This window comes from Pinus tabuliformis, chromosome 6, assembly GCF_031772625.1.
Source record: "Pinus tabuliformis cultivar Carrire ecotype Pingquan chromosome 6, CPIR1, whole genome shotgun sequence".
In the NCBI taxonomy this organism is placed as follows: Eukaryota; Viridiplantae; Streptophyta; class Pinopsida; order Pinales; family Pinaceae; genus Pinus; species Pinus tabuliformis.
In genome coordinates, this window is record NC_142292.1 from 1,999,043,917 (window position 1) to 1,999,054,746 (window position 10,830).

Sequence of the window (10,830 nt, forward strand, 5' to 3'; positions counted from 1 at the left end):
TGCTGGAAGATCTGTCTTTAAGGCTTTGTACGCTGTATCCTGGACTTGTCACCTGTGATTGTGACTGTTGCTTGTGGTGAGTCAATGGTCCTGCTGAGTTGGCTCAGCCTCTGCCTCTTCTCTGTAGATATCTTTCTTCAAAATTGTGCCTGCGCATGTATGCTCATTTGCCTGGAGAATTGGCGCTACTGATTCTGGCCTGACAAAACTGTCTGTGTCAAATTTCTCCAGGCATCCTGTGTGGGCAGTTGGTGTGCTAAGATTGCCCCTAGAGTTTCATCTGCTTCTGTGAATTTGAAGAAGTTAGGTGGTGTATCAAACAGATGGTCAACTTCATTCATGAGGAAAAACAGGTTCTCCACTCTGTCATACATACTCTGCCCGGTGGCTGGCCCTGGTTCTGCTGAAGTGCTGGGCGGTTGTGCAATCTCTGCTACTGCCTGGGCATCAATTCTCTTATTGTAATTGTCCAGGGTGAGCAGTCTTCCTACACTGCTTAAAATGCTGGGGAGGCCTCTGTTTCGTAGTGCCACGAACTTTTCCAGGAATCTGTTGATTTCAGTTTGCATATCCTGTGTCCTCCTCTCCAGTGTTCCAACCAGGTTCCTCAATGTTATGACTCTCTTGGCTACAGCAATTGTTTCTGTCCTGTTGGTGATTCCCATGACAGCTAATTGAGAGCTAGTCTTATAGTTCAGAGTATTGATTATCCTAGTAGCAGCTTCTGGCATGTGTCCAAGGCTTGCCCTGGCCCTCTGTATTTCTCTGTTTGCTTTAGTGATGAGCACCATTTGCTCATCCATGGTCTCAATATATTGCCACTGGTTGGCGATGGACCGCCCAATGTTGCTCCATAGCACTGCTTTCATTTCAGCTGTCACTTTTTCTAGTGCAAGCTCTTTCTCTAGTTCAGCAATTCTCCTCTTAAGAGCTTTTACCTCTCTCTCCTTGGCTGCCTCATTCTGTTTGCTCTTGTCAAACTTTTCATTTACCTTAGCCAAGGTTTTCTTAAGTTCATCCAGCTCTTTCATTTGAGATTCCATGGCTTTGATCTCAGCTTGCAGCTTTTGCATGTCTAAACTAGTAGCCTGTTCCGATGTTGTAGTTGTTGTTGCTGTGGATGGCGCTGTAGTTGGTGCTGTAGCTTCTGTTTGCTGAGGAGGAGGAGTAGTCTTTGGAGGGATTTCCTCAAGATTTATTATCACAGGAGGAGGCTGGGAGGGTTGGCCCCCTTCTCTTTGCTTCAGTGTTTCTTGTAGTGCTGCCTTTGCAGCTTCAGTTTGTCCTAGCTGGTCTTGAGTCCTAACCAGCTCTTTGTATAGGGATACCAGCAGATCTGTAGCATCCTTCTCTTGCCTTTGCTGGGCAACTTCATCTGTTTGTGGATGGATGGTGGCCGGGAGTTTGATTTTCTTTCTTAGGGCTGCCATGTCTGCATCCCTTATCTTCAGAAGTTCTTGGATGCCTTTGACATCTTTAGGATCATGCCCTATCTCTATAATTACCTCTTCCAAGGACTTGATCCTATTGTCCTTGGCTTGTGATGATGCTCTTTCTAACTCCAGCTGAGAAGCTGTGTTATCCAGGCTGCTCTTTAGTTTATAATTCTCCAATGTCTCATCTGCCAGGGAGGCATACACCATTTCACCAGTTTGCTTATGTAATTCAATCTTGTCCATGGGGTGTATGTCTTTGGCAAGAACCTCCATGTTGGTTCTTAGATAGTCCGAGGTGGACTGAGGCTGCAAAGTTGTGGGCATGAAGTGGCTCATTACCATTTTGCCTTCGCTCACATCGAAAGCAGACATGAGTCTCTGCTGGTTGCTAGGAGCTAGGTTTAACAAGTGATCATACAGCTGCACTTTTATGGGATCACTCCTCCTTTTGATGTCAATGAATTGCTGTTTTATACTTGACTGCCCTTTTCTGTGTTGACCGGAGGAGCTGACCTCTCCTCCCATAGTCATGTCATGTCCACGCTGAGATGAGCTGGCCGAAAGTTCTCCACTGGGTGGGCCCATGCCCATGGCTTGCCTTACTGCTATGTCCTCCTCTTGGGAGTCATTCAGTCTTTGTCTCTTCTCTCCTCTGATGAAGGATGAGGTGTGGGGGGTCTCTCTCTCCCTTTTCCTAGTCACATCCTCCTTCTGTGGTGTTTGGAGGACTGAGGTGTCTACATTGGTGTCTGTGCTGGGAGGCACCTCTGTTTGGGGCTGCTGCTCAGTGTTACTAGGTTGATCTGTCCCCTTTTCCTGCTGCAAGGGCTGCTGTTCACTGGACTGTGCTTTTTCTTGTTGCTGCCCCAGTTCTTGCTGTTCCATTTCTTCTTGCTGCTGTAGCAAGGTGTCAACTTGTTCCTCTGTCAATACAGGTGGCTGTTCCACCTGTTTTCCTTTGTCTTTGCTTGCTGCCTGGGGTGTCTTCTCAGTAGTTTGCTGCTGTGCTGCTGAAGATTTAGCAGCTGTTCCAATTTTTTTTCTGTAGGAGAGGGGCACCTGTCCACAAGTTTCCAAGTCAGCTTCTTTTTGCACATTCCTAGCTTCTTTCTCAAGTAATTCTACCTCAGTGACTTGTTCTACTACTGTACCCTCTTCCCAATCTAGTGCATTGGCATACTGTTCAATTTCAGGTTGTCTTTTATGTGCATAGTTGCCCAATTTGTATCTAATTCTCCTGAGGGAGATAGAATGATTGGGGTCATAGGGAATCCATTCAAAACTGGTCTGCAATCTGAGGCCTTCCAGGATGCTGTGTGCCTCTTTCCACCCTTCCTCTTTCTTGTTATACAGGAAGGAACCTAGCTGACTTCTTACCTTCAATTGTGACTTCTTGTTTCTACTCTGAAAGTGAAGGTAATCTGAGTTCCCAAACTGCCTGAAATACTCTAAGGCAAAAAGCCTCATGGGGACATACCTTGGCAATCTAAATGGGTTCAATTCACAGCCATATATCCTAATGACTGTGTGGTTCTGGTAGAAGTACCAGTTGCCAATATTGTAAGATTTGTTCAAATGTAGAATCCTCTTCATTTCATCGGTTAATCTAGGAGGAGGAGTACCTTGCAGAGCTGTTAGGGCCGGATGAACAAATAAATCAATAAACTCACAGTATGTATAGGGTGATACTGAGGTAAAATGAAAAACAGAGGTCCAGAAAACAACTGATCTTGGGCTTCCTTGGGCATTGAGTGGCCTCAAAGGAACAGAGAAGGTAGCTGGCTGATAGAAAAGGAATAAATGATATATATAGGAGGAGTACCTGAACAGTCTCTCCCTTTTCAAATTCATGAACTGATCATGGATTTTCTCTGCTATGTAAGTTGCATAATCATACTGCACAGCTGGAGGCTTACCAGGGGCAAATATGGACAGCATTGCCATTATGCTTTCATCTACATCTTCCAGCCCCCTGAATCCTAGGACATAGCCAATTAGATCCACCAACATTCTGCCCAACTCATTCAGACAATGGTACCCAATAGGAGGGGTTCTGACTGTTTCAGAGCCTGGTGTGACAAACAGTTGGTTGATTTTGACAATCTGGTCACTGGACAGCTTGATCCCTGTGTTAATCAGATTCTGCATGGACAGAGGGGTCAATTTCTTGGCTGTATTGAAGCACAGCATCTGGTTTATGCTCTCTGGGGTGATCTGGAACAGGACTAGGCCTGTGGGGCTCATGACTGCTCTTTGGCTGGGGTCATAGCATTCCTGGCAGCTATAAATGAGCTCTGGCATAGGATTGACTTGGGGAAGGTTGTATATGGGCAAATTTGACTCCCAAATCCCCAAGATATCTGCCCCACTGAGGTGCTGGGCTCTTAATTCATTCAACATTAGCACATTGTACTTGGTTCCCATGGGGAACCAATCCAGCATTTGGTAGTCCATGTCCCCCAGGGCTTTCCATGCTAATTCCTGGTGAGGGGCATTGATGGGCTTAATATTCAGTGCAATAGGGGTCTCCATAGCTTTTCAAGTTGCAATAATTGTAGGTAGACAGGTGGAATAGTAAAACACAGTCTGGAGGCAGTTTTCTGTGGAAACAGTTGAGTTTTTGAGTATTCAAGGGGAATTCTCTCAATAGCAATTGAAATACTACTGGAGTCTAGTGACAGAACTTCTCTGTGGCCTAACTGAACTCTCCAATCGGGTGAATTACGTCTATTAGGAGCTCTGCCGGGAAAACGCAGAATTACAGAGGTTTTATGAGGATTGCAGGTTTCTAAAGCTCTGCAGGTACTTCTTGGCCCTCACAATGACAATGGTGGATGAACAAATGGAAATGAACGGTGCAAATATCGTTTTTATGGTTCTATTATCCCTCTGAGCAATTTTAAGCTTAATGAAGGTCGTATGGAGGGCGAGACGGTCTAAATACCTGTAATTCGACGAGCAGAGGTTGAAACACAGGTGCACAGTTGCTGTTTGAGGAGGTCACCCGGGCTAATTGACTGGTTGGCGAAAATTTGAGTTCAAACGGTCATGCAGAGCATTCAGCAGAAATCACAGTGAAAATGGTAAAAACACGGGAAAATTGGTAAATATGGGTTATTTTACCAATTTGGCGCTTTTTTCTGCTGACGTCAGCATGACGTCATTGGTGGGTCATGGTGAGGTGACGTCAGTTGACGTCATCGGGCGACGTGGCAGTGGGTGACTGGTCAAAGGGGAGGCGAGGTGGCAATCCAGTCAGCAGTGAGGTGGACCCATACGAGAGGCAGGTACGAGCAGGCAATGACGTGGCGGCGGGTAGGTGGCGGTCAAACTGCAGCGGTCACGGTTAAGGCCTTAACCGCCGCGGTTTCTCGGGGCGGTTTAGGTACGGCGCAGAGGCTGTCAGAGCGGGCTCCGAGATGGTCCATCGGTTGACGCGTGGAGGAGGCGTGACAAGGCGCAACGTCACTTTCCCGGAGGTTAACGTGCCGCCACAGGAAGCGCTCCGATATTGATGTGGGCCGTCGGATCTGATGGGCTTGATCCGACGGCTGGCGGAGGAGAAAAAGACGCGTTTGATAGTGCGGGCGGAAAAATCAAACTTTGTGGGTTTTATGGGTTTTTTTTCAAATGTTTTGATTAACCAACCATGCGGTAGGATTGGGAAACGTGCCAGAGGCGGGTATTAGCCTTTGCAAAGGTTTTATATGCCAAAGGGGTTTGGAGAGGGGTTTTATCAGTGCAGAGGTGATTTAAGGGCAAATTGACTTGCAACAAAGGGAAAATAGGGTGGAATAGGTTCACCAAAGTGGCCAGATGCCATTTTGGTCCCTTTTGAACAATACACGGCTATTATGCCTAGGGGAGGGAATATACATAAGATTTGGGGTTTTATACACCTTAGTGTTAATAATATTAGGGGTGGGGGTAAGATAAGGGAGGTTATATAGTAGAATTAGGAGTTAATATGAATGAAGGAGGGGAATTAGAAAGGGGGTGTTAGTGATAGACTAGAGAGGGAAAGAAAAGAAGTTAGTGATGCTCTTTGCTGTGAGTTCATGGAATTCACCACTTTGTTTGCTGATAGATTTATTGCCTTGGCAAGAGACCTATTGATGCCTGTGTAATGGTGATCATATTCTTTCTGCAACCACAACTGCCTACCCAACTATTTGCCTAGCATTTTTTGTTTCTTCTTGGAGGGGCACTTGGACTTGCAACCCTCAATTGCCTTTTCTTTTCTTTGGCTTTTTCCTTTTCTCTCTATCTACTTCTACCCTTATGTCTTCCAAGGTCCCAGATTAAACTTTTGGGAACCTTTGCTTCTCTACCTGAACTACTTGTCTGCCAAGATTAAGCTGTTTGGACAGACCTCTTTCTCTATTCTACAACTCAAAATTGAAACATGGCATGATCCAGATTAGACTGTTGAATCATCCACAAAATTTGAAATAAGGTCCTCAATACTTGAAACACTTTACCCAGCTCTTGCTTTCTAGGAAATATGGGATCTTTGGGATACCAGAGCAGAGCATATTTGGCTTTTCTCTTGCCAATCATGAAATATGAAACCTATTACTATAGGTATCCAACAAACATTATCAATAATTCATCACTATAAAAACATACATACTTTACCCCTCTACCCCTCTAGTTGAGATTTGACTATTAAATTTATAACCCTCTCATTTTAAAACACATACCCTAACCATTAAATACATTTTAAAACACATGCTCTAACCATTAAATACATTGAAATTGTAAAATAACATCATCAGTAATTCATCACTATAAAATTTCAGGCCATCCAGTTTTTTTCCTGCATGTCTTTCTTCTGGCATCGAATCCTGTGAGGCTCAACCTTTACAGTGTCGAAAATGGGCAGCATGGAAGATGGAACTGGAACATCATGGTTTTCTGAACAATTAGATTGGGATCATGTATTCACTTGTCTGCCGCAAGTCGATTGGGATACTAATTCCGCAGCAGTAGAACAGTTGGACGTGGATTTGGATGCAGCCCAATGGTCGCCATGGGATGATTTACTCGTTGATGACAACCATTCGTTGCCAACAGAATTGCAGGCAATTGGAGAGTATTTAATTGATATAGATCTGCAAGATGACGATAATAAAATAGAGGAATATCCGATATCGAGTCCTCGGAGTGATGCCAACGTCTTCCAATGCCCGATAAACAATGAGTATCCAGCTGCTCTAATTGCTGCGGATCAACCGCTTTCTTACTCTGGCCCGCCCTCTGTCGATGTCGATTATGGCGCCCTTGAGGATATGGAATACAAAGGTTTGAGGCTCGTACATCTCTTGACAGCGTGCGCAGAGGCAATGTCGCAGGAAGCACAAGATGCAGTGGAGGTCATACTCTGCAGGTTGCGAGACTTGGTTTCTCCCACAGGCTCCAGCATGGAGAGAGTGGCTTACTATCTCTATCATGGGCTTGCACTCCTTCATTCTAAGGTGAATTCCCATGCTCATTTGGAGCCAAATGATTATAGCAGTAAGGAACATTTTCTGGGAGCTTTAAAGCTGTTGCATGTAGCTTATCCTTACATCCAAATACCTCACTTTACTGCTAACCAATGCATTCTGGAAGCAGTAGCGGCCACCGGCGGTGGTAATAATGTGGGAATCCATATTATCGACTTCGATATAATGGAGGGCATGCAATGGCCGCCATTAATGGAGACCTTGAGGAATAATGGAAATAATGGTGTTGGTTACTTGAGAATCACAGCAATCAAATGGGACGAGGACGAGGACGAGGAAGAATGTGTGGTTTACTCTGGCCGGCACACGGGAAGAAGGCTGTCGGAGTACGCAAGCTCCGTGGGGATACCATTTTCGTTCGAGGAAACGGACTTGAAAGGGCTGAAAGACGGACTCCTGCCGTCTCGTGAGGGGGAGATTGTAATGGTGAATTGCATATGGCAGTTGCCTCACATGGTTAATCTGCGAAATAAATCGGAGTTGATGGAATTCCTGGTCGGCGCACGCCACTTGAATCCCGAGGCCGTTACGCTCGCTACAGGCCCACATGGCGCAGAGGGAAACATGTCCAACTTCTTGGAGAGCTTCTGTCGTTGTCTGGAGGAGCTGTGCACCATTTTCGACTCGCTTGAAGCTGGACTCCCACAGAATGGGCTTGCAAGAGCAATGGTGGAACGCTTCTTCTTTGGACCGGCCATGGCAAAGAGAATTGTGAGTAGCGGTGCGTGTGGCCCACCTGATACCAGAAAATCCAACGTTCTTGACCTCCCTCTCGAGTGTGGTTATGGCGAAGGTAGCATAAGCAACGACAATATGTTGTATGCGAAATATGCGCTGGGGAGTGGGGTTAGAGGATATTATGAAGTAGAATTGGTGGGTGATCATCGAGTGGTTCTGAAATGGGGTTGTACCCCTTTGGTGTGGGTTTCTACATGGAAAACAACCTGATTATCATCCTGCGCATAGCAGCACGGTAGAGCCACACACACTCATCCGTCACCACAGTTTGGTTATTTGGATGTGGACCTCTAGCTCTTGTTATATTAATATTTTAATTTTATGAGTAATAGTTACAATATAATTTTTACTTAATGATTAGCATTTGCATTGATTTTATATTTGATGAGGAATTGTTTCTATATCAATATCTTCATACTTTTAATTAATTATATGTGTTGTAATTGTATTCATTGTGAATGCACAAATGTTGTGCATGTATAAAAATTGTGATGTAAATAAATGAGGCTAATAAGAATTTGTATGAATCAAAGGCTGTTAGCTTTCACATATAAATCATATAATCTTTTTTGTGAGCACTACTCCAAGGTTGAATCAAAAGTGTTTTTTTAGCCATTTTCACCAATTAAAACTTTTCTATTGAATTATGCATATATTAACCATTTCCATAAATAAATTATCTCATAAACATGTGCACCATATGAGCATAAAACAAAAACCATAAGCAACAACATAAACAATAAACATGCACAACACATCAATCACACATGAGAACACATGATATCCTTGCTGTTACTGTTGCATTGAATCTATATTATGTCAAGCAAAATATATTTTACATAGATGAGCTTACTACCATCAGTTAGGAGACTCGATTCCACTGATCGGCTAGGAAGACTATGTCCAATCTACTAATAAAATCTACAATACCATAACCAACCAGCAACATAAACATAACTCATAACATCAAACCCTCAATATATTTGCAGCAATAAAACAATCTACCATAAACACTAGCAACTCTGCAAAACAAATGGATTAGTCAGCAAAGTATGAGACACTCCACACTTTGTCTCATCTCTCCTATAAAAATCTACTCCATTTACTAAAAACAATCTCTGCTATAGCTCCATCAATTCCAATCTGCAAAATGATATCTCTACTTCAACAATTTGATCCACTCACATCCATTTACATTGATGCACTAGCTATCTTTGCTCACAAGCAAGTCTAGAGCATTCTTTTTCTTCTCTACAACCTTCTCACTCACATATCACTCAACCAATCAACACCTAGCTCCAAAATTAAGTATAAAACATACGGGGCAAAATTCACTTTTAGAATGGGATCAAGAGTACACAAAGTTGATGAAATCCAACCATTATCACCATTACTTGTGCACTTAAGGCTTTCACTCCTAAAGGAGGCATTTTCCGACCAATTTCTACCTTTTTCAATTAGTTTAGAACCTTTTAGGAAATTCCATGTCAAAATACTCCGGATGTGCATGAGGAATGCAGAGGAAATTTCATTTTAAGCCTTAATCACACCCAAAGAACTGGCATATTTTGGTTGTAAACACACTGACAGGCCTGCCAAATTTCAGCTAGAGACTTCCAACCACACGCTTAAGCCTTCATCCTTGTCGTTGGGGCAGAGTACAAGGAAAAACATAAGAACCTCATCTCTAAACCTTTGCCACCTATTTGGTCACCTTCATCACCTCTTGTACATGCCTCCAAACCACTTCCAAGCCTTGTGACACTTCTGTAAATGGATCAAACATGTCTCCCAAGTGCCACTACCAAGTTGACCTAGAAGCCAACAAACAAGGGTTGACTTGACTGCCAACAAGTCCTCTACTCTCCATTGACACTTTCACAAGTTGCAACACATCTGAGCAACCCTAAAGCACATCTCCATCATCTCCAACATCATCATAAGGCCAACACACCGCTACAACAAGTCATCCTCCAGTTCCTGCACTAGGTCATGAACAAGAACATAAACACCACTAGCACATGAGGAACCATCAACCACACACGACCATCATCTGACCATCAAGGTTGAAATCATAAGGTTGACATCAATGCCAACACAACTAGCTCAATGCCAACTCAACTAGTTGCAACCATGCTACAAGGATGGAATCAATACATAACTAGGCTATAAAGGGTTAACATCAATGCCAACATGAGCTAGTTTCCATCATGAAACCATTTCCAACACCAGCTAGCTACAACCATGAACACCATAATGCCAACATCATTTCGGTACTACCATAGCTAGTGGTACTCTAGTACTAAGATCACAATCCTCCATCACAATGGTACTAACATAACATTAAGATAATTGTCCTCCCTCACTATGGTACTAAGATAATATTAAGACCACCATTATCTCAGGTATTTTCCTGATGTGACAGTACCCTCATCCCATGTGGCCTTAGTTGGGTACTACAGTCACCATCATTACCCTTGGTTGATGTCATAATATCCTCCCTCATTTCTTTAGTATTAATATCACTACATTTCATCACTTTGGCAACATGTTACTTGCTGAGGATTTTCTCATCATGTGTCATGAAAATACTTTTATAATTATATCAAAAAAATGTTGTTGGATTTATAAAGGTTTTGTGAACTACACTCTTTATGGGATGCTTGATACAAACAAATCTAATAAGGTTGGTAATTAATGGGACCCTTTGTGTTATGAAATGTGAATTCCTTGTATAACTTCAAATTAGAAATTCAGGGAAATGAACTTTTGAAAAACATTTATTAGCATTAAAAAATGAAATTAAACTAAGAAAATTAAAATGTCCTAAACAAGACAACTATAAAATAGAATATTTATAGGCTTAATGAAGAAAAAATTCAATAGGGTCCCCATTATTTTATTAACTATGTATAATAATGGGGGTTTGTTATACTAGCCACAACACTTACTTAGCATTCAAGTATGGATGATAATACAAGTATTTCAACCCTCTATAGTCTATCATCAATGTAAACCTTCATCCATGTAAGTAGTGTTCCCACATCTTCAAAGTGTGAACAATAATTACCAACTATAGGTGATGGGTAGCATACTTCCTTTCATGCTCATTAATATTTTTTATTTTTGTCACATGTTCATTCTACATG

The 10,830-nt window shown here is 42.8% G+C and overlaps 1 protein-coding gene across 1 annotated transcript; it reads left to right on the plus strand.

The window, feature by feature from the left end:
- The first annotated feature begins 6,313 nt into the window (after window positions 1–6,313).
- Window positions 6,314–7,891, plus strand: LOC149267262 (protein NODULATION SIGNALING PATHWAY 2-like). The gene has a single exon (XM_089410621.1). It carries the CDS (start codon window positions 6,314–6,316, stop codon window positions 7,889–7,891), a length of 1,578 nt encoding a protein of 525 aa, XP_089266747.1.
- Window positions 7,892–10,830: the final 2,939 nt, after the last annotated feature.

Coding starts and splice junctions, on each gene's coding strand:
- LOC149267262 (XM_089410621.1), top strand. CDS start 6,314: ATGGGCAGCATGGAAGATGGAACTGGAACATCATGGTTTTCTGAACAA.